This window comes from Cucurbita maxima, unplaced genomic scaffold (genome assembly GCF_002738345.1).
Source record: "Cucurbita maxima cultivar Rimu unplaced genomic scaffold, Cmax_1.0 Cma_Scf00025, whole genome shotgun sequence".
In the NCBI taxonomy this organism is placed as follows: Eukaryota; Viridiplantae; Streptophyta; class Magnoliopsida; order Cucurbitales; family Cucurbitaceae; genus Cucurbita; species Cucurbita maxima.
In genome coordinates, this window is record NW_019272041.1 from 985,323 (window position 1) to 1,013,179 (window position 27,857).

Here is a 27,857-nt window from a genome sequence, read left to right on the forward strand (position 1 = left end):
CAAGAGACTGAGTCAGAATTCAATGAAAAAAGTCGAATTCATGAAACATAAGAATTGCATTAACATGTTCAGGATGAATACGTATTGGACATGATAATCTCACTTATAGGTACATGATATTAACAATTTCAAATCTGCCCGATACATATTTCACTATATTTTAGCATATATAAGAGCTAAGTACAGAAAACTTGTGACCTCTGAATTGGTTTAATAGACATGGATGTCCACACTGAACCCTTCCAAATGAGCAGCACTGAGTGAACAGCCCTTCCCAACACCTAGATCATCTCCTGAAATTTTCTTGCTATGGTGTTTTTCTCGATAGCTGAGCCACAAACAGGAGAATCTTGTGAGGGCTGCCTGACCAGCAACACGAACTCTGCAGACCACACTTAAATCTGCCCAGATATCACCCATTTCACTTTGGCTGATACTTGGGTCATATCCTTCGAGATCAGATCCTTTTACAACAACTACAGAACTATCATCAAATGTGATAAGATCATGTGATGATCCAGATACTTTCTTTCCTAGATCATCTATGTGACAGAAGGAAACATCCTTCTGAACAACCATGTGGTAGAATTCCAGGACAGCCTGCAATTGAAAACCCGCGATTAACATGCATGTACTAAAAGAATAGTCATCAAGTCCAAACTGGGATGAAAGGATGCAAAAGTGGGGTATGAAATATGGCATGCAGCCAGAAGCTGTAATGCAGCACCATTCAGGTCAAAATTTGGCCCAAACTGACAATATCAGCTTAAAATATTAACACCCCCAACCCCCGAAGTTAACAAGTGACGATGTAGAAAGGTGAATAAATAAATAGCAGATAACTCAATATACTTGAAACCAAACCACAGAAACAATGAGATGAGCTCAAAAAGTGGAAGGTTATTCCTTCATACGAAGGCTGTACCATTTAGAATTCTTTTTCATGAGAAACTGAGCTGTCATTGAGAATAATGAAAGACTGTACATGGACACAAAAAAACAAGTCCGAGTCCACATCTCCCAGAAAGGAAAGAACCATTTAGAATTTAAAATCAGGCAGACAGGATTGAAGCAATACCTGCCACTGTGATGATGCTAGAAGCACCCTTGGCCTGATTGACTTCACGTGTTTGTAAGCTTCATCTGGCGTCATTTGCTTGTATTGCACCTGTACAACACCACAAAGCCTCAGAAAACCGAAGGCTCTTGATTTTAAAACTTAAGAATTAAGGTTCTTTTATTAGCATTCAAAAACTTACCAAATAGCAGATAACAACGGTTGTGCTACGCCCTCGTCCAGCTTTACAATGAACATATGTAGTCTGTCCGTGCGATGCATTTTCTTTGATAACAGCATAAAATGAAATTATTCACCCATGAACAGTTTGATTGATACCATAAACTTGAAGGTTCACATTCTCATTTAATAAACATGGACAACTACCTTTTCCCAAACTATAAAATAAAAATGAGCATCCTGAGGATGGAAGCAGAATGAATTTAGTATAAGATACGTACTGTGGATGAAATTAGTAGCAATGCAAATGTCACTCAATAAAGGTGCAAAGCAATAGTCTCTAGTTGGAATGGTCAGATGATCAATGTCATAATCCTGCAACAGTAAAAGAGCAAAACTCGTTCTCAAATCAACTTAAGGCACAGGAAGGCTAAGGAAAAATAGCTACAATAATCAAGCTAAGAAATAATATCAGGTCACTAAATATCAGCTGAAACAACCTCATCTCAGATAATACTTAAACTTGGATTGTCCATTGCAGACCAAATTCAAACATGGAAAGAAATGTACAGAAGACCATAATTCACTACGAAGAGCACATATCAAAATGATAACAGCAATCCTACAGGTAGTATGGATTTAGCATTGGAAGTCTCTCAAAGCCTTTTTGCAAGTCCTTCCGATATCTTGTTGGTCTGCCAATGTGGAAGAGAGGTGGGAGGATTTTAGATTGATGAAGCAAACGTGGGTTTATAACAGAGATGCTGAGGAAAATACTTGCTTACAGAGATATACGAATGAGGTTAAACATGCTCAAAGTTTGAAAGATTGAAATAGGAGAGTATTTGGAGATTGATGCAATTAAAAACAGGAGATATAAATAAAGTGACATTTTTGGATAGTTTGGATGAGAATAAGCCCCAAGTCTAGAGTGAACTTGCCTATAGAGATTAGGTTTATTTACAAAGGATGGCCAGTCCGGAAAGAAGGATGCTTTGAAGTAACCCTTCACGTTGGAAGAAAAAAGCGTTACTGGACTCAATCTTACCCTTTCGAGGAGCTTTTGTTGTCAGTAGACAAATTTTGAAAGTGTACAACCACGTGGATTTGGATTTCTTGAAATTTTTTCTTTGGAGGAAAGGTTTCGGTCACAAATGAAGAACATAGACTGGAAACTCTTGTACTCACTAACTTTCCAGTTTTAGCTAATTGTAGTACAAGAGGGTTCCTGTTATGGGTATTACGCGAGTAGATCCTTTTTCCATTCTTTTTTATTCTTGTGGTTGATATTCTTTGTAGTTCAACTTCAAGGAGTATGAAGAAAGGTGTAATTGAGGGTTTCAAGATTAGGAAGGATAATGTGAAATATGACATTATCTTCCAATGTTTGGAAAGGAGACCCTTTTAAATTAGGTTTAACCCTAACATTTGCTTGTTATCTAGTTTGAAAGTGAACAAGGAAAAGTGCACAATGGTTGGTGAAAATTGCAATTACCAACCAAGATCGGTCTGTTGATGCCTACTTACCTTGTTTGTATCTCAATGTACCCTTAGGACACAATCCTACAGCATCCTCTTTCAAGACCCTATGGTTAAGGTCCAAAAGAGATTCTCCTATGAGAGGAAAACCTCTTTTGAAGGGGGGAACACTTCCCCTGACTTATTTGGTGTTGAGTAATATCTCACTTTACTTTCTCTCCCTTTTCAAAGTCCAATTGACATTAAGAGGTCCCTGGAAAGAGTTTTGAGACATTCATCAAAAACAGATGTATGAGACACGTTAGGAATTAGAATGGTATGGAAGATGGGGGTCGGATGCATTGAGTTAATAGGAAGACAATCTATCCCAGTGAGGAAACTGGAAGATAGAATTAGAGATAGGGAATCTTGACGGTAAGAAGTAGCCTTCTTATCTGAGTGGGTAGTGGCACCAAATTATTGCAAGTATAGACTACATCCAAACAAACAGGACACCAAATTAGCTTCTAGCAGCACCTTTTGAAATTCATGGAAGGTAATTTCCTCCCTAACTTCACTCTTTACCAGTGTTTTTAGAAATCCCACTGAGACAAGTGCCTTGGGTCTCAGCCCATGCTCCATGCTTTACGTTAAAGGAAGAAAACCTAGAATATCCTTCAAAACTAATCATCTTTCCTTGCAATGTGGAATAAAAGCTCTGTTTTCTTAAGCTTTTCATCATCTGTAATACTATTTTGTTTTTTCATTGCTTTTTTTTGTACCTCATATAAAGCCTCGGAGAACAAGCGCAACCAGAGAGCTATTGTGATTTAGTGTGCATCGAGATTCGGAAAACATTGCACTTTACACGACTCTAGAGAATATAACAGAATGCATTTAGCACAAGACAAGCAAATTCAAAAGATACCTACACGATATAGAGTTGAAGGAACCAAAGTCTCATATGGTTCATTTAGTGTTATCACTCCTCCAACGCCAACCTCCTTCAAACGGGGAACATCGGCAGGGAATGGAACAGCACCTAACAATATAAACTGAAAAAGAAAAAAAATGCTCTCGGACAATCATGCATTCATTTATCATCTGGTTTGGGAAGAAATTGACAAGATCAAAAATATATATACCTCATCGACCCTGTCCCACCAACGAAACTCCGTCTGAAGCTTATTTCTGAAAACATTGTAAAGCAAAGTCGGGTAGAAAAGAACACGAGCCCCAACTCCAACAACGATCCTTTTAACATCAGATCTAATAACGCTCTGGTCCTCCAAATAACTTACAATAGCACCTGAATTTCCCTCTTCCCCACTCTGCAACTCCCCTTCCTTCAATTCCTCAATATGCATATCCTCAAATTAAAAAACCCCCAAAAAATCAATTACAATAAACCGACTTGTCAAAGAACACCAATAATCTCCAACACATAAACAAACCAACAATCCCCACCCGTTTGCCCTAAATAGAACAATTCTCAACCAACACGCATGATTTGATTATACACCAGCGACCAAAATCCCCCATCGCGAAAACCTAACATTCATTCCTAAACCAAACTCCAGAAAGATCACGAAGGAGAAATGCGAAAAACGAAATTCTCACAGAAGTCGCCACCCTTCTGGAAGCCAGAAATCAAGAACAGGATCGGCGGAGATGGAAACTGCAACTGATCAACACGAATGACAATCGATTTGGGGAAGAACGAAATTGGGGGGAAAACGACGGAATATTTCGACAACAGAACCCTAGATTTTGGCTAGGGATTGAAAAGTTACCATGGATTGGATTCTACTCCAACCATTTGCTAAACATTCTCTGAAACCGATTAATGAGAGAGAGAGAGAGAGACAGAGAGGAAATCTGGCAAATGCTCATAGAAGAATCGACGAATTGGTTCATAATGTAATGTTAAAGTAACGTGACGGTCAGAAATATTGTGTTGCAGCGCATTGGTTTACAGCCACGTGTATGCTGGTCGTTTTGCATTCATGAAAATAAAACTCACAGTGCGTCAGTTTAAAATTTCTCCCGCTTGAATGGCAATATTAATAATGAATACCGTACGAACCAATGGAATGAAGGCAATCAGTTTGGATGGATTTCTTTGATAATTTGTGTTTAGAATTAAATATGATATTATTATCCTCAAAACTATTTTTAATTATTTATTTATTTTTTAAAATTTTATAGTATTAATTAAAACTCTAAATTAATAATTGTATTGCTTTAAATATTTCAATTAAACAATCATATCAATTAACGAAAAATTAAGTGATGATATGATTTAAAAATGTTTATAATAAATATTTATAACGAGAAAATTCATATTTTTTAAAATAATTAAATTTACGATTACGACGAAATATTCTTAAATATGTATTTCAATAAAAAAACAAATAAATTAAGTATTTATAGTCAGTATGTAATTCACGTAACCCTTGATTACGATACTCAACAATTATTCATTAACTTAATATTTAATTAACCCTAATACATTTTTACATTAAAAAAAACACCCTAATACTTTTTATTTTATTTACAATTTTTAGTTACCAATTTTATCTTAATTATAGTCTATAACTACCATGCTTCTAACATTGGGCCACATTAGTTGGCCCAATGTCAAAGCCCAAGAGCCCATGTTAGTGTTTTGGGTTAATGTCTAGTCCACATTGAAATACTGAATCCCCAGCCCATATTTGTACACATTTTTTAAATTAATTTCAATTATTGGAGTGTTAAATCGAACCCAACTCGGCTCCGAGTTGATTCATGTTGTTCGAGTTATTTATTTAAATTTTTATTTTAATAAAAGTAAAATGTTAGTTTATAAAATATATATTTATGTATTTTTTAAAATGTAATTAAAATTAAAATTTTAATTAGAATATATTTTTAAAAAATCACCTTTCAAATAATAAAAATAATTATATATATATATATATATATATATATATATATATATATATATATATATAAATTATATTGTAAAAAAATATTTTAAAAAAGTGAGAACAAATTCACGATGGTTCGATTCAACTCAATCTAGTATGTTATGACCATCAAATTCATAAAATTTTTATTTATTTGAATCGTACGAGTTAGATTGAATTGATCAGATTTTTGAGTCATCGAATTTTATCTATGACGTAATACGTACGAAAGGCATGCCATAAGAATAAAATATGGGAAGAAATGAGAATAATAATTAAATGTCATTTTCAATTGATTGAATAAATTCGAAAACAAAAGGCATAGATTTGCATATTAAGAGATGAAAGAGTTCTCCCTTATCACCAATGGCTATCAAACTCAAATCCAATGGAACTTATAGAATATATTCTTCTTTGATTCTTTGTCCATTGAGAGGAGGAATTCTTTTCCTCATTGGCCTATGTTTCAATTCAATATTGTGCTAAACAAAAAGAATATAAACCTTAACTTTATCTACAATATTTTTGATCCCGAGCTACTCAAGTAGATGAGAAAAAGTGCTCGTGTGCTAGCTGTCTCGCTTGATTTGTTCAATTGAGTTGAAGAACTTACGACTTAATGATGTTGAGTTGAACTGGCAGTCATCACGATCTTGAGAAAATTAGAGGAAGTGAGTTCAGTCTACGGTGTCACCCATGTCAACTGAATGTAGTAAAGTCAAATGATTGTCTAGAGAGATTAGTTAAAGTTGAACAGGAGGGAATAAAACATTCTTTATAAGGGAAAATCCGAAAAAGAAAAGCTCAAATAAGATAATATTTGCTTAGCGGTTGACTTGAGCTATTACAAATGGTATTAGAGTCAACACCGAGCGGTGGAGGATGCAGGGCACTGAAGAGGGGTGTGTGCGGTGGGCTTGGATTGTTACAAATGGTATTGAAGCTAGACACCAGACGATGTGCCAACAATGATGCAGTGCCCCAAAGAGGGTCTGTGAGATCTCACATTGATTAAAGAGAGAAAAGAAACATTACCACTCCCTAGCAGACACATTTTAAAAACCTTGAGAGGATCTCAAAAGGAAAAGTATCTGTTAGGAGTGGACTTGGACTGTTACAACATAACTTCAGAGCTAAGAAACTCACAAACTAATATACCATAATAGAATCTAAGCATGTTCATTCTTTTTATCTTTCATATATGTGTGGTTCAATTTAATCCAAAAGACATGCGATCAAACGGTTAGGTTCTAACTACTTCAATATAAAACGAACGAATTTAAACCAATCTCCAAAATCAAATAACTTATAAACCAATCCACCCTAATTGAATCGACTCAATTTCACTCATATATATTTGATTTAAATTGATTTGAGTATAATAATCGTATTTGTAACCGGTTATTTCAAATAACTGATGAACCGAGCTACCCTAACCAAACCAGAACTTTCCAACGTTAATTTCAATGTAGTCCCTGAACTATTTTAAATCAAATTAGTCGAATATATGGAACCGATCGAGAACCGCATGGAAAATGGTTAGATTAACCTAAAAATGAAGTCAGGAAGAAGAGTCTGCGTGGTCTTTAAGAGAAGGCTGAGTAGACAGACAGACAAGATCCTAAAGTTGTAATTTTAATTTTCTTTTAAAAAAAAATTAAAATTAAAATTAAAATTTAGAATAATTTTTTAATTTTAAATATTGAGCTTCCACTAAAAAGCTAGCGTAGGCAGTCCAAAAGAAGAATCCTGATAATTTCTGTGCAGCCCATTTGCCCCCTCCCTTTTCCTCTATTGCCATTTCTACCCCTATCTTTACTTTCCGATTATAACCTCCTTTTTTCCAATTATTATTTCATTATCCCTATGAATTTCTTTTATTTTTATTTTTCTTAAAAACTATGGTTCATTACTTAAAAGCCCATGTTTTTCTATGGCAGATTTGTCCATAGCGCAAGGTTAAAATGGACTTTTCGCTTTTGAATTGAATTAAAATTTTAATTTATAAACTATTTAATAATTTTTTAAATTTTAGATTAGATTTGATCTATAAATTTTAATATATAAAATTGAATATTAAATTTTTATTTTTTATATTTTAAATAAATGTTGAATAAAAAATAAAAAATTTATAGATCCATGAAATAACATTTAAATTTTAGAATTTTTTTAGTAACGGATAAATTAAAATTTGTAATTTATCTATTTATTATTATTAACAAAAATAAAATAGAATAATAAAGGGAAGGGTATATTGGTCAATTGGTAAGGAACCGTTAAAAAGTGGTTCGAAAACAAAAGCTTCAAATTGTTCTTTGTTCCTTCTCCAAACTCTTTCCCCTTCTCTGCAACTCTCTCTCTATCTCTATCTTTTTTCTTCGCCATTAAGTCTTCATCTTCATCTTCATCATCTTCATCTTCATCATCTTCATCTTCATCATCTTCATCTTCATCATCTTCATCTTCATCATCTTCATCTTCTTCATCCCTTTTCTGCAACTCCATTACCCTCCGTTCATCGAAGTCCAAGTAGAATAAGAATCTCTTTCTCCATCCTTCTTCAATGGCGGAATCAGACGTTCATGCCAAACCCTCGAATCTCGCGGCAGGGCAAACTCAGCCTACTCCAAGTAAGTTCCATAGTCATATCTTGTACAAAGTTTTAACGGCCATTTTCTTTCTGGTGATTCTCCCTCTAGTCCCCTCCCAAGCCCCTGAGTTCATTAATCAAACGTTACTCACCAGAAGCTGGGAGCTTCTGCACCTTCTTTTCGTTGGAATCGCTGTTTCTTACGGTCTCTTTAGTCGGAGAACTGACGAGATAGAGGATGAAATTAGTGTCTCTAGATTTGATAATGTTCAATCTTATGTTTCTCGATTGCTTCATGTTTCGTCTGTTTTTGATGATGAGCCTGGAACTCCGTCTGCTAATGATGAATCGGTGTCTTCACCTGATGAAAGTAAGGTTCAAACATGGAGTAATCGGTATTTTAGGAATGAATCTGTCGTTGTTGCTGAAGAACGTCCTGTTGTTAATGAGCAGAGAGTTAGGAGTGAGAAACCTCTGCTTCTTCCTGTTCGTAGCTTGAAATCTCGTGTTGTTGTGGACGAAGAGTATAAAACCATTTCTGGATCTAAGCGGAGAGTGAGTTCGAGAAGATCTTTGAGTATGCCTATGAGGAGTTCGAATGAGGAGTTGAATGAGAAAATCGTTCTTCCTTCCCCAGTTCCATGGCGCTCGAGATCGGAGTGGAAGGAGGTGCAAGAAGAAGCTGATAACCTTCCTTTGTATTCTCCTGCTGCTCCCATGGAGGAATCTGAATCGAGTTGGATCGATTCTCGATCGTCAAGACCTCCAACTTCAAGGTCTTCTCGAGCCAGTGCCATTAGCACTCAGAAACTATCTCCCTCTCCATCTCCTAGGAAACCATCTCCTTCTCCTACTGTGTCACCTGAATTACAGGCCAAGAGTGCTGAGGATTTGGTGAGGAAGAAGAACTTTTATTCATCTCCTCCACCTCCGCCTCCTCCTCCGCCCCCACCAACTGTTCGAAGAATATCCTCAATGAAACCAAACTCTTGGCTGCATGAAAGTGATGTATCTCATCAAAAGGATTTGAGACGAAGCCTTATTAGCAAACCTAGAAGATCCATTCGTGATACAGGAGATGAAATCGATCTGATGATGGATGCTAATTCAAGTGCTGAAGTTCTGCCTAGAAATTATGTAGATGGTCAATCAATGGGGAAATCTGTTAGAACAATCAGACCAGGAGAAGTTGTGAATGAGCCACCAAGAAGAGGGAGAGAATTTGGAGGAACTGATCAATTGAAGGGGAAGATGGAACAGAATGCCCATGCCCAAGAATTTGAAGAAAACCCCATAGAGTATCCCGATGAAGATAAAGCAGACCTAGTTGAAAAACTAGCCATGGAAGCAGGCGACGACATGGAAAACGAAGAAGAAGAAGACGATGTAGTGGGGCAGTTTATCCGGGAAGATAACGGAGAACCTTTCAATGTGAAAAGGAGAGATTTCAATGAATCAAGTTCTGAAGAAGCAGGCTCTAGCAATATGGCTAATGACGGAGGACCAGATGTAGATAAAAAGGCTGATGAGTTCATAGCCAAATTCAGAGAGCAAATCAGGCTTCAAAGAATCGAATTGATCAAGAAATCAAGTGGACAAATTGGTAGGAACACTTCAAGGCAAGCTTGAAGTTTGAAACATGTTCAGTAAGTTCATCAAAATTTGAACTTCAAATCCTTCAACTGACGTTTATAGGGTATTTTTCTAACACCTTTTTTTGTTTTTCTTCTCCCCTTTTCTTTGTTTTTACATGATTTTCCTCTTTGATCACCAAGTTCAAATGCTGGAAAGTGTTTCTTCTTCTCCAAAATCACCCCCTCTGGATATATGACAGATGCTGTAATTGTAATTCAGCAGGCATCTGCCATTAGTGTTTGTTGATCTGCAACTGAAATACACCAGGCTAATAATCAGTTTAGTTGTATGTCATGTGTTTTGAGAGCTTATCATCTATCAAATTAGATGGATTAAGTTGTTTCACTTGATTAACTATTGATTAACTATTTCTTTCTATATATAATTATATATATATGAACATAGAATGTTTTGACTACAAAGTTATATCGTGTTGAGGATTGTTGGGAGGAAATCGTGCAAAATACATATTTATTGGTACTACGAGAGCTTATGCTCAAAGTAGACAATATCATGACATTGTGGAGTTAGTGATTCCTAATATATTGAATAGCATCGTAAATTATTCTTCTTTTTCATATTTTTGAATATTTTGAGTCAAAATTAGTGTCGAAATAAGATGCTACAAAATGAATGACAGCTGGGAGCTTATTAAAAATCCAATGAAGCAGCTAAAATTTGACCAAGGCTGCGTTTGAAAATGCTTTCTTTTGGTGGGGCTTTTAGTAAGACAGTACAGAAAAATCTTTTATCTTTTTATCTTATTAATTTTTTTATATCAAATATAAATTTAACTAAAAATTTAATATTAAATAGACAAAACAATGTTCTAAGCAATCTTTATGGTTTAAAAGTACTTTTTAAATAAGTCCATGGGTTGAGCTTAAGGACCATTAAAGTATGTCTATTACATGGTGGAACCACACATAAAAAAAGGTTTGAAATGGGTGTGCAGCCATAGACAATACGTTTTCGACAAGCATGATTGAGACATCCGACATGCGGCTAAAGACAAAATGTCTTGGACAAATATGATCGTGACATCAGACATGCAGTCATATTTAGACCTAAATAGATCCGACCTTCCAATAATCTTGAATTTCACAAGTTTTCAATAGATTTTTTCATTAAATCTCTTCAAATCAAGCAATCTCACCAACCAAGCTTTTACACACTAATATCTGTTAAGCACTGTCATAAGCCCTATTCTCTAGGACCAAGACCTATTCTCAAGGTCTTGCTAATAATTTTTAGGCCTGTTAATTTATATTTAGGTTTAGCAGAAGGCTATATAATGTCATTCTTTCTGCTGTTGAAATCATTAAGCTTTGTGTGCAATATTGTATGCCTGGAGTAAATTTGGTGTTGTGAGTATATTTGTTCCGCTTTCGGCGCACAACAATATCTGCTACAAATTCAAGTGTTTATAAAAAGTCAATTCCAAGAGAGCTCAAATTTCTGTATTCTTTCAAATAATCAGTCAATTTTTCTTGAGCTTTACATCAATGACAAACCAATAAATTCATGTAGCCTTAGGAGTTGGCCAGCACAGGGGGAGTGGCTTCCCCAATCACGGGTGACAAGAGTTGTCCCTAGAGTTGAAAGGATAAGTCTGTGGTGACCCATTAGGACAAGATTGCGATAAGACCCTACAAGTAGATTTGCTTACTAGGTATACTATTATACTCACCCCTTCTTTTACTTGCTTACTGTCTGAGGCAAAGGGGTCGGCTCGAGGCATCTAGCTTGTTTTCATACTAGGAACTGTCGTACTTTGGTTTTTCCTCTTCATGGGTCCCGAACCCTCTCCCCCTATTTTGTATACGGTCATGTACAAGCATGCATCATTATCTTTTACTATGAATTTTATATAGTGCGAAATGTTAGTGATTCTTCCATTCTTTTCTATTTATGCTTATTTTGCGTTGCATGATCCGTACGTCTCGATCTATATTTTTGCTCCTCGATTAACGAGTCATGACAACTCTTATGCTACCTAGTTTGATCATGAATCCTAAAATAATATTTAGCAAAGAAACAAGCCAAAAATAACCATTAGTGCATTAATTCAATCCACATTACATGCCCGGCATAAAAGAATGCTTGGATTAATAAAAATTTCAACAAACTCGAACCAACCCTTGGACTAGATGCATGACCATTAGTCGCTCATCATGACAAAAGCTAAAACCTATCATGGTTCGATTGTTACCCGAGTTTAAGGATAAATATAAAGTAAAGTACTAACACCTAAACATAAATCATAAGTTTTGTTTGCCTTAAAAGAAAGAGATAAATTTATAGTAATAATGGCGATAATGAGAGGTTACCTCTTCAAATACGGCAAAAAGTCATGAAAATCCCACCCGGTCAAGATATTGGTAGTGGATTCGAGACGTTACACACGAAAAACAATGTGTGTGCCCATTACAAACATCAAGACGCTAATTGACAACGTTGAGCAAGATTTACCATAGTATTGAGCATGACACTATTGGGTGGTTTTCAACAATGCTGAGATGCTACTTACACGGGTTCAAAGCAACGTCAAGACATTACTTACCTGAGTTTAAGGGCTTTGTGATTGATTACAACTATGTCAAGATTTGAAATAGGACATCCAAATAAAACATTTTAGGCATTAATGATTGTCTTAATAGTATTACCGACATAATACACCCAACCTTATCTATGTAATAATAGATAATATAAATAATAAAATAACTATCAAATAATTATTAAATAAAAAAATTACAGGAATCAGATTCAATTAAAATTAGTTTCAATTAAATAATAATAATAGTAATAAATTAGGCATCTCATTCTCACTTTACAACTCACTTTTTTTATTTTTTTATTATTTTTTATTTTTTGTCTCCAATTTCCCTAAACCTTACAAAGAAAAAATAAAACTACTGAACCTTAAATATGACAAGATAGGCCCAATATTACAAAAAAGAGGCCCACCAAATCCGGCCCAACTGAAAGTATTTACGAGCGAGGGTGGAGAGCGTTAAAGGGCCGGGCCGGGATGGCGGGGGCCCACGGGTTGACATGGATAGGCCGCGCGTGAAGGGCCTTGGATTGGGCTTGGGCTTGAGCCGGGCCCATTCTGGTTACGTTAAGTGGAGCCGACGTGGAGGATGGGACCGCCACGCGCTCACATGATGGGCACATGGTGAGGGTGGTGGGTGGGGCCATGTGCATGTAGAACTGAGGGGAAAGTTTCAGTGCTCTCAGTTCTTGAACTTCTTTTTGCAACCGCCTGTTCTCCTCCGTTAGATTCTCGCAGCATCTCTTTAGAAACTCACAGTCAACTTCCGTTTGCTTCAATTTTGTCCTGCTCAAACCAAAATTATGGGTCAAACTATGAATATCTGAAAATTTATGGGTTTAAATTGGTAAAAAAAAAATATATAGGGGTCAAAAATAGGAGGGATTTTAGATTTTAGATTTTATTTATCATTTGGACTAAAATACCCTTGGAGATTAAGGAAATTTCCTCACCTTGCCCTTCTGTTTTGGAACCAGACTTCGACTTGTCGTGGCCGGAGACCCAATTGTTTAGCCAACGCTAGCTTTTGCTTCTGCGTAAAATTACCAAAATACCCCCATAAATTTTCTCTTCATAAAACTCTGTTTGGATGCCGAGAAAATTTTCGAAACAAAACGGGTCGGGTCGGGTTTTGGACTTACAGGATTGAGAGTGTTGTGTTCTTTGAAGCTGTCTTCCAAGACGGCGGACTGATCTTTAGTGAGACGAAGTTTTTTTCTAGAAGTTTCAGCGTCTTCTTCATCGCCGTCGAGATCCTCGCCGTTGTTGGTTTCTGGTTCACTCCTCTTACCACTCACAGTCGAAACCGTACTGTTAGGACTCGACACCGCCGCCTCCTCCTCCTCCTCCTCCTCCTCGCAATCCACCGGCGATGGTGGCATCCGGTTTTCCGATGTCCGATCTGCAACAAAAAAACAAAAACACTCAGAAATTCATCCTCTGTTCTGATGGATTTAAAAAACTTCGTAATCGAAAATGAAATCGAACCTGATGAGGCATGATCATTCCAAGAAGGCCGGAGATTGAGCTGCAAATAATGAGAATCAAAGCTCAATCCAAGGCTCAAACTAAGGTTGTCGTGTTTGGAAGACATCATGATTCAATCGCTGCAAATTTCTAGAGCTTCTAGAGAGAAAATGAAGGAAAGGTGTGATCCAATAAGAAGGGGAAAACAGAGGATTATATAGACCCAAAAAGAAGAGGAGAAAATGGGAAAATAATTAGTGTGTGTGTCAGAGGAAAGCCCCTCCAATTATCCCCAATCATTTCCCCTCCACTATTAACTATGGTTGCTTAACTTAACTATGGTTAAATGTATCCTTTTCTAATTTTATGAAATTATACCGCTTAAATTAATTGAGTTATGATCATATTAACCATGTGAGATCACACCTTCGATAATGGTGTGCAAACATGTTCTTAACTGAGTGTCTTTAACTTGAAGGGAAGCCCGCAAGGGAAAGTTACAAAAAGATCATACCTATAGCTGATAAACTTGGACTGTTATTAAATGTACCCATTTTAAAATATCATTTATCTTTTGATATTATTAATTTAGAATATTTTCAAATAATAGAAAATGAAACATATTTGATACTATTTTCGCATTTTTACTTTCCATTTCCAATAATAATAATAATAATAATAATAATAATAATAATAATAAAACATTCCATGGGCTATTTTAGTTCGTTAGTTATTTTATATAATATATGTATATTATTTATTTCTTTATTATATGAGTTAGAAAGCAAATAATAGAAGGGAAGAGGTTAAATCTGAATCGTTGAAAAAAGAAAGAGATGAAACCAACGGACGTGATGAAGGGAAGGGAGTGGGACCCAATCATAATTGGAGGAAAGGAAAAAAAGAAAAAAAGAAAGAAAGACAGCGAATCAGACACTTCACCTTTTCATTTCGTTCATTCAGTCTCCTCCCCTGTGGGCCCCACATTACACTGTTTTTTTTCCTTTTTTTTTCTTCTAAACTTACCTTTTTAAAATAAACAAATATATTATTATTATTATTATTATTATTATTATTATAAAATAATAAATTATTGTAAGCGTGGGAAAAAAATCTTAATTTTCTATATATTTTTTAATTTTATTGTTATTATTATTATTATTTTGGGTGGGTATTGTTTAAATCAGCATTTAATAAAACCGTGTTTCTGAAGAATTAGAAACAAATACGGATCTATTTCGAAACCCCATGAATCTAATTACTTTTTCAGTATTTAAAGAATAATAATAAATTATGTGAATTATTAATATATATATATATATATATATATTCTATATCCTAGAAAAGAGATAATAATAATTAAGGGATCAAAAATTAAAATTGTAAAATCATTATATTTAATATTAAGAACTTAAATAATGGATTAAGTTAATAAAAATATTCTTAAATTTTATATTTTGTGGCTGATTTTAAAAAAAAATATAAAACTTTAATATAGATTTGAAAAGCTTATGAATAATTTTTTAAAAGAGGTATTAAGGATAAAATTATTTTTTATTTAAAAAAACTAAAATGTGTTTTTTGGACTTTTAAATAAGTTTTAAAGTTTTTTTTAACTCCACTTTTGAATATTTTTGAAAATTTTAAAATTTTAAGAATATATTTATTAAAAAAAAGTAGAATATTTTTATTAATTTAGTTTCATAGAGAAATGGAGATAAAAGGGGTAAAGATGGGAGAGAATGTCGAGAGGATAGAGAGAGAGAAAATGGAGACAAAGGGCGGTGGTGTTCACGTGGGGAGGGGGTTTAAGGAAAGCGTGATATTAAGGAAAGTCACGTGGGGTAGCAACATGTGACACGTGCTCTCACACCACGGACAACTATTATTTATTTATTTATTTATTTATTTTTGCTAATATCTGGAGGGTGACGTGGGTCCCACGCGCGAGAAATGAGAAGTGGTGATGCCATCTCACGCTGTCACTACGTGTCCCGACACGCCCCTTCTCCTCAATCATTTGAACTACAATAACCCCCCTCCTACCCGTTATTATGTATATTATCAAAATCTCACCCCCTCCCATTTCTTCCCCTTCTGAGCGCGTATATCTCACGTGCCCTAGTAAAATAGAATAAATCTAAAATATATAAACCAAAATTTATTTTAAGCCACCTATCGTTGGTACTTTTTCTTTCGACAAAATTAGTGTTAAAAAGACATTAGTCCATATTCACATGTCTTTTTCTTTTCTTTTTTCTTTTTTCTTTTTTTTTTTTTTGTTTGAAAATTTTGCCATTAATATTATAATATTATAAGTGGAAGTCTTTAGGTAGACACTATACACTTAGCTATGAATTCTATTTAACAATAATTGAACACATGACTACAAAATACTTTATTAGATTGATTTTGAACCGAACCCAATTGTTTAGTAGAGGTATCCATGAGTTGGGTTGACTTGGTACATTTTTTTAATACAAAATTTAATTGTTCTCGTAGTAAATTTTTCTATCCAAATAACTTTTTTAAATAACGAACACAACCGTACAATTTTTAGATTAAGTTAGTCGGATTGTGATAGTCAAATATTTAAATTCTGATTAGAAACTCAAATTCAATATATATTTTGAAAATTATTTTTAAAATAGTTAAAAATAATAATTTCTAAATAATTGTTATTTTCAACACCTCATAAAGTTTGGAGCAATAGCGCGTGAAGCAAACGCTCCAAAGCAGAGAGTGAGAGAAGAGAAGAGCAAATATTTTCTCAGGATGCAATGATACAAGCAATTCTCAAGTGTTTGAATCAGATAATAATTGGAGAGAATTAATGATATAATAATAAATAAAACCAGACAAGATGTTGGATTATGATTAATGTGTCCCCACTAGTGCGTGTTAGCTGTCCCACGTGTCCCCTTCATCTCTTCTCATTTATTTTTTTTTTAAATTTAATTTAAAATTTATTTTCACCACTACCCGACAAATTACCCCACACGTGGGACCCACTCCCCCTCCTTGCGTCCCCCACGCTTCTTCACAGCCCGTACGAGGCTTCTCACCTCCCATGTGATTTGCACGTGAACTCGCCCCCACCCCCCACTCTTGCTCCTGGTTCCGTCATTTCCTCATGAAAACCCCATTTTGCCCCTACCCCTATTGTAATCCATCAACTTGTGGATTAAAAAGAAAAAAATAAAAAGGAGAAAAGAAATTATAAGAAACATCCAAAAAAATCACGTGAAGGAAAAAAAGGACTAATTGGAAAGGATAAAGCACATAGGGTGGCACGTGACCCGCACGTGAATTAAGTGACCACGAAACCAACGAACCCGTCACAGCGGTTGGTTGGTTACCGAATTTTATCTCCAAATTCCCAAACTGCCCTTTCCTTACTTTTCTAGTTTGTCCAATCATTGATGGATGAGGTGGTGGCCCCACAGACAACACTTTCCCCAAATGTTTGATTTATAGGTAATTTAAAGAAAAGATAAAAAATAAAAAACTCTTTTTTTCTCTCTCTCTCTCTTCGTTATCCCTCAAGTAGTCACGTGGGTCCTACGTGGGATCAAATGGACAGCACGCACACGTGTATGGTAACTAACCCGCACGTTCGCGTACGGTCGAAGTAACAATGTCTTAACCCAGATCGGTCAACGGTCAAACTGCCAACATAAATAAAAATAAAATAATAAAATAAACAATGTCTTTCCCGATCATACCCTTCCCCCCTCCGCCGCCCATTTCTCCCACCACACGTGCAACTCCCCCATTGCCAAGAAGCATCCGTGGGCCCCACGTATCAGAAACCATGTGACCGGCTGAGCTGGTCACCATGTGATTCTGAGATTCACCCCGCCAAAAACGAATCGTTTCGTTAATCGAAAAACATGAAAATAAAATTTAAAAAAAAAAAGAAAAAGACGTACGAGCCCATGCTAAGCCATTAAAATAATCATTAACAATATGATAACGGAAGGGCATTTTCGGACATCCAATTACTAAAGTATGATTTTCGAGGATTTTGTCTGAGGGCATGTTTGGTTGGTGGGCATTTTAATTTAAAATAATTTAAAAAAAATTACAATAATATAGAGAAAAATACCAGTCGAAATATATATTATAAGGTGAATAAATATAATCGTACCATTTCCAAATCATGGTGTATGATAAGATATTCATAAACTCGGTCTACTTGCATTATTATATGAATATTGAAGATTCTATTCTAATGGACTCCACATGCATTATTCTCTCTCTTAGATTTATTTGTCTCAAACCGCACGTGTTCTCCAACTGTCCGTGTGAATGAATTTTTGTTTCAAACAACCTAATAGCTGCGGCTTTGGGCCTCCAATGGTCGGCCCATCGAAGGCCCAATATCAGGGTGCCCCAAAATGTCAATCAATCCATGCTACCTACCTTAGTAGATAAGATGTTTGAAGGTTTTGAAATATAATGTTCGAGAACCATTTTTTCAGGCATCATTATGGATTTAGGGAGTGAAACAGTTTACACCCACCTGCTGCATGGGCGCGTCGTACGTCAAAAGGAGTCGGGGTTTGGACTACCGAACGCCTAGGTTTGCTGCAGTGTTGAGGTACACCTAGGTTTCGATGTTTGTTTGTGAGGAAGAAGATTATCTTCTACAAGATAAAATTATATGCGAATTGATCTTAATCTGGAGTGAGTAGCTTGTTTTTTGATTCATATGGATGAGAATGACTTTTGTAGTTGATTCAATATACCTACCATTTTGAGGACTTAGACCAAATAAGAAGTTGTAAAATGAGTTTATGAGATGAAATTCACTCATTTCCATATAAGATAAATAGATGCGTAGTTTCTCAAAGGCTGATTTCAAGACTTAACAATGAGGTCTCACCTTCTCATTGGTCCAAGAGGGACTTAATTTATGATTGAATTATTAAACAAATTATTCATTACGGAATTAATGGTACTTAAGATGTAAGATGTAATTATAGGGGTAAAATGACTTTTGACCCAAATATCAATTGACACAACATATCATATAGCGCATAAGAGTTACACTCTATCTCTATATTAGAAACCTTGAGTTACGGAATGAAAATTGATTAATTAAAGAATTTAATTATTTAGTTGAAAGAAAATATGATGGGTTTATATTAATATTTAATATATTAAATAAAAAGAAGAAAATAGATTTAATTTGAAGGATATATTAAATATAAATGGAAAAAGAATATATAATTTAAAATATTAATTAATATTTAATACTGTACATAAAAGAAATAAATATTTATTATATAAAATAATTAACCTACCTTAAATAAAAATATTTATTTGAAATTAGAATGAGATTCAAATTAGTTTAATATACATGTCTTATAATATTTAAATATGATATAAAATAAGATGTTATGTTATAATATATTAGATATTCGACAATAAAATATTTCAATGTCTCTAGTACTCTTAGGTTGAGCTAAATATTTTCATGATGGATGGATACTTGAAACAGTAGCCATAGGCGAACAACGATCTACAAATTATCAATGGAGTAAGCTTCCAATGATTGGTAACCAAATCCCAAATTAGTTGAGGAGAAATACTCCAAACATCAATGTGAATGAGATGAGTCGACTGAAATAGAGCGTGGGGCGTTGAAAATTGTGTGAGTTTCAGTGAGTCATTGAAATTTGCATGTTTTCCAATAAAGATAGTTTTTTTTTTTTTTCTTTTTCCTAATTGTAACACTATGCACATCAGAAGAACTTTTGTCCGTAAAAATATTTTAAATTTGGAATAACTCGAGGTACTTCCTTGTTGTTTTGCCTTCTTATTTCTATGTTGCCTCCTCTGATCGATGGTTTTTCTAGAGTACTTTGACGAATGCTATCTGTCTATCTGTCTACAACGTTGTAGCTTCTTGGCTTTTGATCTTGTAATTGGACGTTTAGTATGACAATATATATTCTTTGGTCTTGGTTACATCATTTCAAGAGAAAGAGTCCAACCATTGAAAGAAGAATTTTGATATCTCAAAGATGAGGCGTTTAACCCCTAAAAGGGGGGATGAGCTCGACCCCTAGGAGGAAGAGCCCAACGCCTCAAAAAAGGAGTCTCACCCCTGAGACAAGGGCTAACCTTTAAAAATATATTTCGAGGCCAAAGAAACTAAAGGTAAGTCGACCAAGGCTAAGGAGGCCAACTCACATGGGTAGGCCTAGTGGTATAGAAGTTGGCGCATGTGGGTCAAGCTAGCATAAGAAGATCGACTCATGTCATCAATTGAGCCGAAGAACATATTAATCTACGTGGGTCAAGTGAGGATGCAAAAATCAACCCAAATAAGTTAGTCAAGGTTAGTCAAGGTGGGTTGATAGAAGTTTGAGATTGACCTTGTATGATTTGAGCCGAAGTTTGAGATTGACCCATGTCATCAATTGAGCCGAATAACATATTAAGCTAACTTAGTGTGAATTAGTCAATATCCAATTGACATGGAAGAGTATAATCTCGACTCTAAACAAGATATATTGATTAGTGATAGATTAGAGATTTGGTATAATTATATAAGTGAAATTATCAGTTGGGTCAAAAGCTTACCACCAGAGATATTGCTAAGATTGAGGTCTTTGGGCCCCAACAGGTCGAACCCATGGACTTGGCCAAGGGTAAAATGACCAATCTAACAAGGATCAAGATGGTTGAAAAGACCAAGACTTCCGTCTCTACAAAGATTAGTCAAGATCCATTTGAAAAACAATACTACCGAGTAACAAACATAATTTCTTTATTCATTTTAATAAAATATAAGGTGTGAGAATTTTTTCTTTTAAATTATATAAATAAATAAATAAATAAGTGTTGAGGGTTTGCATCATTTATCTTTTTAAATGTATCTTTTAATTATTTTAATTATTTTAAATGTATCTTTTAAAATAAAATAAATAGTAACTATTATAAATTATATATGTTTGCATTGTAATTTCTACATTTTAGCTATTACATTAATTTTTATACTTTATTTTAATGGAAAAATATCAAGAATAAAAATAGAAAATTTTAAAATCCTAATTTAAACTTAATATTGAATTGGTATAATTTAACGTAAAAAAAGGGGAAATGTGTGATTAATGTGTAAGACGTTACTGCCCCTGCTCGAACAAATGTCCAATGAGAGTTCCCCACGTGGCACGATCCACCAAGATCTCAGATTTTAGCCGCCCAAATTTAGACCTTTTTGACCATTCAAACGTTGACCAAATCCGACCGTCTACGTTTCATCATCGAGTTGTCTCTATCCAAATCTGCTTTTGACGTGGTCTATTATTTTATTCAATTAATTACAAAATGGTTTAAAAGTCAACTTCTTTCCTATGCCACCCAATAAGATTGGAATATACATTATCGATATTTACCTTCATATTTTATAATTAAAATAATTAATTTTATTTTGAATTTGTATGATACATTTTTAATTAAATCTTAAATACGATAACTTTGAAAACTTTTTTTTTATCGATGATTATAATTATTATTTGTTTTTTTTTATAAATGAAGGTGTTTCCAATGTAACCTATAACTTAAATGATATTAAATTAGATTGACCGTAGCTCAAAAAAGTGTTACGTATACATGTCTAAAGGGTTACGTATACATTGAAGGGATCAACATGACACCATGAGAGTGAGTCAAAGAAAAAAAAAAAACTAAATTTTAAGGCGCATGACAGTCATGTTCACGTAAGTTATTAGTTTATGTAGAGATATCCATTTACTCTGTGGGACCGAGCACCATGATACCCATCCGAGATAGGGTAGGGAATCCCCATGTAACTGGAGAGTTATTGAGGAGAGATTTCTCCCTTTTAAATACACGAGAGCACGGACGAAGATTACATTACAAATTATAATAAATTAGTTTTTTTTTTTCTATATTATAGTTACATTTTCGTGACTTTCTTCCGAGCTATTATTTTATTTAACCCCTTATACTTTATTTTAACTAATAAGCTTAAAATTTGTTAAATTGAGGTTAAATGTTAAGAATGATTGAGATTCAAAAGTAATGACAATGGTTTGAAAGCTGTTGAAAGTAGAAAGTTGTGGTTGTTATGATACTCGATTGGACTTATCACAGTGAAACTTATCACGATGGATGATCGACGACCGTAAAGGATTCACTAATTGAGTTAGTTGATGACCTGCGACTGTAAAGACTGATTGAGTTAATTGATGAACTACGGCGGTAAGGACTGATTAAGCTAGGGGAGTATTAAAAATACCAAACCCTAACTCAAGAGGAAAATTTTGATATTTAAGAATATTAAGATTGATGCTCTGATACCATGTTAATAATGAGAAATAGAAATAGAATTGGAATCGAAGGTATGTATTTTCATTGATATTCATAAAGTTTAAATAGGATACAAGCTAGCCACTAATATCTACAAATAAGAAAATATAAACTAATTAAATAGGAAATAATATCTAAGATATATTCTATAAATATTATAACAATGAATTTTTAGGTTTTTTTTTTTATAAATATTATTATTTATATATTACAACATCTAAGGGGTTTGAGACTATGATCCTAATATACTCTGTAGACACCTCTCGATTTATGTTTATATATCATAATCCGAACAATGAAGTCAGTTACTACATAATTTAATACTCAATCTTTTCGAAACATTTATTTTTGTTAAATGTGTCATGAGGTCAAAATTAAGATATTCATCGTATTTCATGCTTTTTAAAATAATGCCATGGATTTTTTAAATTGTTTTATATTTTATCGAGAGTACGACCAAAATCACTCATTGATTAAAAAAAAAAATAGTCATGGATATATAAATGACTATCTTCATTAATAAAATGCATTTCATATCTATTGAGAGTATGAACAAAATCATTAATTGACGGGTGTTCAAAAAAATTGATTAACTAAATCTAATTTGTACGTTTGGAGTTGCGTTATTAACTTGTTTGGATTAGGTTGGATTCGAATAAATAAAAATTTTATAGATCGAGTTTGTTCGTGAGTTCTTCTGAAACTAGATTAGAGGAATAGAATCCAGCCAAATTTATGGTTAATTTTAAATTTTAAATTTTTTATTACATTAAAATTATATATACCTATATTTATTCAATTTATTTTATTTATAATTTAATAAATCTTAAAATAGTTTTTTTCAAAGAAATTAAATGATAAAAGGATAATTAAATGTTTGAAAATAAATAAATAAATAAATAAATAAATATTTTTATTTTTTAAAATAAGATTTATTTGAATTAAAAAATCCACGGAAATTCAAACAATTGTGTAATAATATTATAGGTAAAATAAATAAAAATTCTCTTAATAAAATAGAATATCATTTTCAATAAACATCATCTATAAATTAACATATATTTTCCTCCTTAATTCATTGTATCATTGAAAAAAAATAAAAAAATAATAATAAACTAATTACAACCAATAAATGCACGTCTTCTTAATAATTAAAGAAAAAAGACCATTTATCAAAATTTAAATTCAAAATAAATAATAAATACTGATCGACAAAGACTCCTTATCCGAATGGTGGTGCAACTTTTCATGAAATGATCACAGCCGTTGGTTAATGCGAGAATCAAGTTTGACAAAAGAATTGATGGCTGAGATGGAAGAATAAAGACAAGAAAGATAGACACGAAGCAGGGGATTATTTTCACATTTATCCAGGGCTGATAAATGGATAGTGTTGGATTTAGTCGGTCTTCTCTTTTTCTCTCCCACCTGCGAAAGCTTAAGAGAGAAGAACAAAAAAAAAAAAAAAATTTGCTGCGACGAAGAAATCTAGCCCTAATTTCTGGTTTTTATTGGATCATGTAACTGGGATCCTCTGATCTGATTCTACTTCAGTTCGATTTCTGAAACGCGGCGGCGGAACGATGACGCGGAGGTGCTCGCATTGCAGCCACAATGGGCACAACTCTCGGACTTGTCCCAATCGCGGCGTGAAGCTTTTCGGAGTCCGATTGACCGATGGTTCCATTAGGAAGAGTGCTAGTATGGGGAATCTGAGCCATTATGCAGGATCCGGGTCGGGTGCACTGCACGGCGGGTCGAACAATCCGGCTTCTCCCGAGGAGACTCCTGACCATGGAGTTGCGGCAGACGGCTATGCGTCGGAGGATTTCGTTCCTGGTTCTTCGTCGAGTTGCCGTGAGAGGAAGAAAGGTTTGGGAGTTTATGCATTAATTTGAATTATTTCTGCTCTTGTTGTTTGATTTTTGTTTTTTCAATCCAGGTGTTTGCTCATTCTTTTTGGTTATTGATTGTTGTTCATTCTTTTTCCCTTTGTGATCGGCATGTTTTTAGGTAAATGAAAGGAATCTAAGTAGAGAATTTCGAGTACGGATGTGGAATGAAGAAAAATATTTTTTGCTTGATTGAGCAAAATTTTTGAACTGTTTGGGTAGGATAAGCCGTAGGATTTGTTTGGTACCTAATCAATTTTTCCTTTCATGATTTTGGAAGAACAATAGTTACTGTGAAATTGTTGAACTTATGTGATAGGCCTGCATTTGGAAATGAATTCAGAAATCTGCAGTGCTTTTGATTCAATTTTGAAAAAACACATGTTCTGATGTTTTCTTTGTTCTAGGAGTTTCATGTTCATGAAACATTGAGTGGCGTTGAAAAATAGAATATCCTATTGTCTTGTAAACATGTCCTGTTTCTATGTTTTCAATGTGTACTACCAAGTATAGTATTTTTTTTAGAGATTATTCCATATCCATGTTAATGAACAAGGCCAGCTTATGTTCTTGTTAATACACTCTAAATATAGGAATCAAGGAACAATGTTATATGTACTTGACTTTGAAAAATAAAGAAAAATTATGAGAAGATGAATTTTGGAAACACTTTACCTTTAAAATGGAAAAGACAATTACATGTTGTAATTGTGCCCACCACTAGTAGATATTGTCCTCTTTGGGCTTTTCCTTTCGAGCTTCCCCTCAAGGTTTTTATAATGCATCGGTTAGGAAGAGGTTTCCATACATATGCTTCGTTCTCCTCCCCAACTAATGTGGGATCTCACAATCCACCCCCTTCTAAGCGAGGATGTTCCCTTCTCCAATTGATGTGGGACCCCCCAATCCACCCCCTTCGGAGCCCAACGTTCTTGTTGGTACACTGCCTCGTGTCCATCCCCCTTCGGGGCTCAGCCTCCTCGTTGGCACATCGTCCGGTGTTTGGCTCTAATAATATTTGTAACAGCCCAAACACATCGCTAGTATATTCTCCTCTTTGGGCTTTCCTTTTGGGTTTCCTCTCAAGGTTTTTAAAATGCGTATGCTAGGGAGAGGTTTCTACACCCTTATAAAGATTGCTTCGTTCTCCTCCCCAACCTACGTGGACTTCACCCATGTATTTACTCATCTGCTGGTTCCCGATGAAAGAACTTTTCCATTTTTTTTGTTATTTCAAATGACACAACCATTCGTGTAGGTTGTCTCTCTATTTTTTGAATTTTGGAAATAATTTTGTTCATACTCTTTTAGCATGGACTACAAAGCAACCTTATATGTCAGTATTGTATTAATTGTTGGTATTTTCTGGAAAAAGTTAACCAGGAGTAGGATATTTGAATTGTACTGAATTCTCTACAGTATACCATTATTCAGTTAATAAGAATAGGTCGATTCTTTATTTGAATTATGTGCGTGTCTGGTGATGCACAGGTGTTCCATGGACTGAGGAGGAGCATAGGATGTTTTTACTCGGGTTACAGAAACTCGGAAAAGGAGACTGGCGTGGGATAGCACGTAATTATGTTGTATCTAGGACACCTACTCAAGTGGCTAGTCATGCCCAAAAATATTTCATAAGGCAGACCAATGTATCAAGAAGAAAGAGGCGCTCCAGTTTGTTCGACATTGTTGCTGACGAAGTTTGTACTCTCCATCAATCCATCTGTAAATGCATATACGTTTCTGTCTTTTATCTATTTCATATCACAAGGATGCTATTACCCTTTACTAAAGTCCAAACATTCTAGTCGTACGGTTCATCTAGTCTTCAGCATTAGAAATGTCAATGATCAATCACCAGGGCCCTATCACAAGAACATTTTTTTTAGTGGGATGATAGTTCTGAAAAGACAGATTGCCCATCTTTTCTTTAATCTCGGGAGAAATACGATCGGAGGGCTTATTCAAACCCTTAAGGTAAAATAAGAACAGCCCCCACCTTCAAACTACCACTTTTTCCATTTGCAAGAACTTGTGTCAGTTGCACATCATAAAGAATTCGAACAACTACTTCAAATACAGTATCAGGAAGTACCAATTGTGGAACCTTGATATCCACAGGCTTATTACCTTGATCTCTGAAATGTGTTTGATGATAGCGTAGTCATTGAGATGTTGAAATTTCTGTTTGATGCATACATGCCAATTAAGTAACATGATTAGCCTTGTTATTTTCACTGATTCTTTCTTTCCACTTCCCTCAACTTCTTTGCAGCCTGTTGAGAATTCAATTGCGCATCAGGAGTTCCTATCAGTCAGCAGTTCACATGCTGAAACACAAAGCAATAATCCATTGCCTACACCTCCAACTGTTGATGAAGAATGTGAATCGATGGATTCGACCCACTCAAATGATGGAGAGTCAGCTCCTGCAAAGCTAGACGGTCCCCAATGCTGTTATCCAGTGGTATATCCTGCATATGTAGCACCGTTCTTTCCGTTTTCGGTCCCGTTTTACTCAGGATACAGTGCAGAGACTGCTAATAAGGAGACACATGAGGTTCTTAAGCCAACAGCTGTGCATTCAAAGACTCCTCTCAATGTTGATGAGCTAATTGGCATGTCGAAACTCAGTCTCGGAGAATCAATTGGTCATGCTGGCCCTTCATCTCTTTCACTGAAACTACTCGAGGGGGCGTCTAGACGGTCTGCTTTCCATGCAAAGGCAGCTTCTGGCAGTGAAAACATGAATTCTGGTTGCAGTCCAATCCATGCTGTTTAATGGATGATAGTATATTTCTGAACCTCAGATTGTAGGTTATAGTTACAGGTTATTGTCAATCAACAACAAAATAATGTGCAGTCTGGTTTGGATTTATTAATATTTTCCTGTTAGGTCACTCCATTTTCTCCCATCCCATCCTCGCCCGCCCCACCCCGTCCCACCTGTGTTAACTAACTTGGTTGTAACTTGTAGGCTCTAGCATCTCCTGTTAGATAGTATCCGTTGCGACTCTTAAAGATTGTATGTTGTTCATCATCAGTTTCTGGACTTGATGCATATTTATATACTTTGTGACGTTTTCATTGATGCAGGAACAGTTTCGAGCCAAATTCCATCTGGTTGAACATGTCTATGATTTTTCTTCCTAAATCTAAAAGAGGAGTTGTTGGGTTGAAAATTGGATGAAGAACAGGTACGCTTCATGTGTAATCCTGTTAGTTAGGAGATTGCATTGTTTCTTAAGCTGAATGTATAAGGCCATTCATAATTGGAAGATGCTGAATGAATGTTTGTTTCTTAGGTCACTGTCGTTATTTTCTTTAGAACTATACTAAGAAAAGTAGTGTTTTCAGGCCAAATATAGAAATTTCCTATGGTTGTTTTCTGAAGCATTGGGACAAAAGTTGTCATTACTCCAACTTTTCTGTCAGGGAATATATGTTGAAGATAATGTGTTTCCTTTGGTAGAGGGAGCAACCATTTTTTGTTCTTACCTTTTACTAGTTATGTATTGATGGGCCGACATCGACATCGACATCGAAAGAAGTCACATGGCATATGTTAGCAAGGGGGTATTGGATAAACATATATTAGTTGACGAAGTAACCGAGAAGATTGAAATGGTTGAATAGAAATATTGAGAGAACTAACCGTCGTTTGTTTTTTGTTAACTTCAACAATATATGACGTACGAATGTCTGATCTTTTAGTTCAGCGTATATG

At 34.8% G+C, this 27,857-nt stretch overlaps 4 protein-coding genes across 5 annotated transcripts; 2 read left to right on the plus strand and 2 right to left on the minus strand.

Annotated features, from left to right (window-relative positions):
• Positions 1 to 18: 18 nt before the first annotated feature.
• On the minus strand, positions 19 to 4,605 carry LOC111498445 (putative dual specificity protein phosphatase DSP8). Its single transcript, XM_023149697.1, has 6 exons — positions 3,841 to 4,605; positions 3,628 to 3,750; positions 1,519 to 1,612; positions 1,260 to 1,342; positions 1,079 to 1,168; positions 19 to 600 (listed from the first exon to the last, which is right to left on the minus strand). Exons 1-6 carry the CDS (start codon positions 4,060 to 4,062, stop codon positions 211 to 213), a joined length of 1,002 nt encoding a protein of 333 aa, XP_023005465.1. The 5' UTR covers positions 4,063 to 4,605; the 3' UTR covers positions 19 to 210.
• A 3,451-nt stretch (positions 4,606 to 8,056) lies between these two features.
• LOC111498378 (uncharacterized protein DDB_G0284459-like) lies at positions 8,057 to 10,222 on the plus strand. Of its 2 annotated transcripts, none has more exons than XR_002720772.1 (2): positions 8,057 to 9,932; positions 10,012 to 10,222. XR_002720772.1 is itself a non-coding variant. In XM_023149595.1 (2 exons), the coding sequence occupies exon 1, from the start codon at positions 8,210 to 8,212 to the stop codon at positions 9,863 to 9,865; it is 1,656 nt and encodes a 551-aa protein (XP_023005363.1). In that variant the 5' UTR covers positions 8,057 to 8,209; the 3' UTR covers positions 9,866 to 9,882; positions 10,012 to 10,222. The 2 variants fall into 2 exon arrangements, 1 of the variants encoding a protein (XP_023005363.1); XM_023149595.1 differs by having other exon boundaries at positions 8,057 to 9,882.
• A 2,438-nt stretch (positions 10,223 to 12,660) lies between these two features.
• LOC111498472 (homeobox-leucine zipper protein HAT4-like) lies at positions 12,661 to 14,095 on the minus strand. Its single transcript, XM_023149740.1, has 4 exons — positions 13,914 to 14,095; positions 13,568 to 13,827; positions 13,379 to 13,458; positions 12,661 to 13,211 (listed from the first exon to the last, which is right to left on the minus strand). Exons 1-4 carry the CDS (start codon positions 14,020 to 14,022, stop codon positions 12,863 to 12,865), a joined length of 798 nt encoding a protein of 265 aa, XP_023005508.1. The 5' UTR covers positions 14,023 to 14,095; the 3' UTR covers positions 12,661 to 12,862.
• Positions 14,096 to 23,662: 9,567 nt separating this feature from the next.
• Positions 23,663 to 27,252, plus strand: LOC111498444 (transcription factor MYBS3-like). The gene is made up of 3 exons (XM_023149696.1): positions 23,663 to 24,110; positions 25,622 to 25,830; positions 26,406 to 27,252. Exons 1-3 carry the CDS (start codon positions 23,822 to 23,824, stop codon positions 26,910 to 26,912), a joined length of 1,005 nt encoding a protein of 334 aa, XP_023005464.1. The 5' UTR covers positions 23,663 to 23,821; the 3' UTR covers positions 26,913 to 27,252.
• Positions 27,253 to 27,857: the final 605 nt, after the last annotated feature.

What these genes read in the sequence shown, in the direction of transcription:
- LOC111498445 (XM_023149697.1), bottom strand. Translation starts at nt 4,062, where the DNA reads ATGCATATTGAGGAATTGAAGGAAGGGGAGTTGCAGAGTGGGGAAGAG. An exon ending in GGTGGGACAGGGTCGATGAG is followed by an intron (nt 3,751 to 3,840) that starts GTATATATATTT and finishes TTTCTTTTTCAG; the next exon opens with TTTATATTGTTAGGTGCTGT. An exon ending in TTCCTTCAACTCTATATCGT is followed by an intron (nt 1,613 to 3,627) that starts GTAGGTATCTTT and finishes TTACTGTTGCAG; the next exon opens with GATTATGACATTGATCATCT.
- LOC111498472 (XM_023149740.1), bottom strand. Translation starts at nt 14,022, where the DNA reads ATGATGTCTTCCAAACACGACAACCTTAGTTTGAGCCTTGGATTGAGC. An exon ending in GAATGATCATGCCTCATCAG is followed by an intron (nt 13,828 to 13,913) that starts GTTCGATTTCAT and finishes TTTTTGTTGCAG; the next exon opens with ATCGGACATCGGAAAACCGG. An exon ending in AACACAACACTCTCAATCCT is followed by an intron (nt 13,459 to 13,567) that starts GTAAGTCCAAAA and finishes AATTTTACGCAG; the next exon opens with AAGCAAAAGCTAGCGTTGGC.
- LOC111498378 (XM_023149595.1), top strand. Translation starts at nt 8,210, where the DNA reads ATGGCGGAATCAGACGTTCATGCCAAACCCTCGAATCTCGCGGCAGGG.
- LOC111498444 (XM_023149696.1), top strand. Translation starts at nt 23,822, where the DNA reads ATGACGCGGAGGTGCTCGCATTGCAGCCACAATGGGCACAACTCTCGG. An exon ending in TTGCCGTGAGAGGAAGAAAG is followed by an intron (nt 24,111 to 25,621) that starts GTTTGGGAGTTT and finishes GGTGATGCACAG; the next exon opens with GTGTTCCATGGACTGAGGAG. An exon ending in TCGACATTGTTGCTGACGAA is followed by an intron (nt 25,831 to 26,405) that starts GTTTGTACTCTC and finishes ACTTCTTTGCAG; the next exon opens with CCTGTTGAGAATTCAATTGC.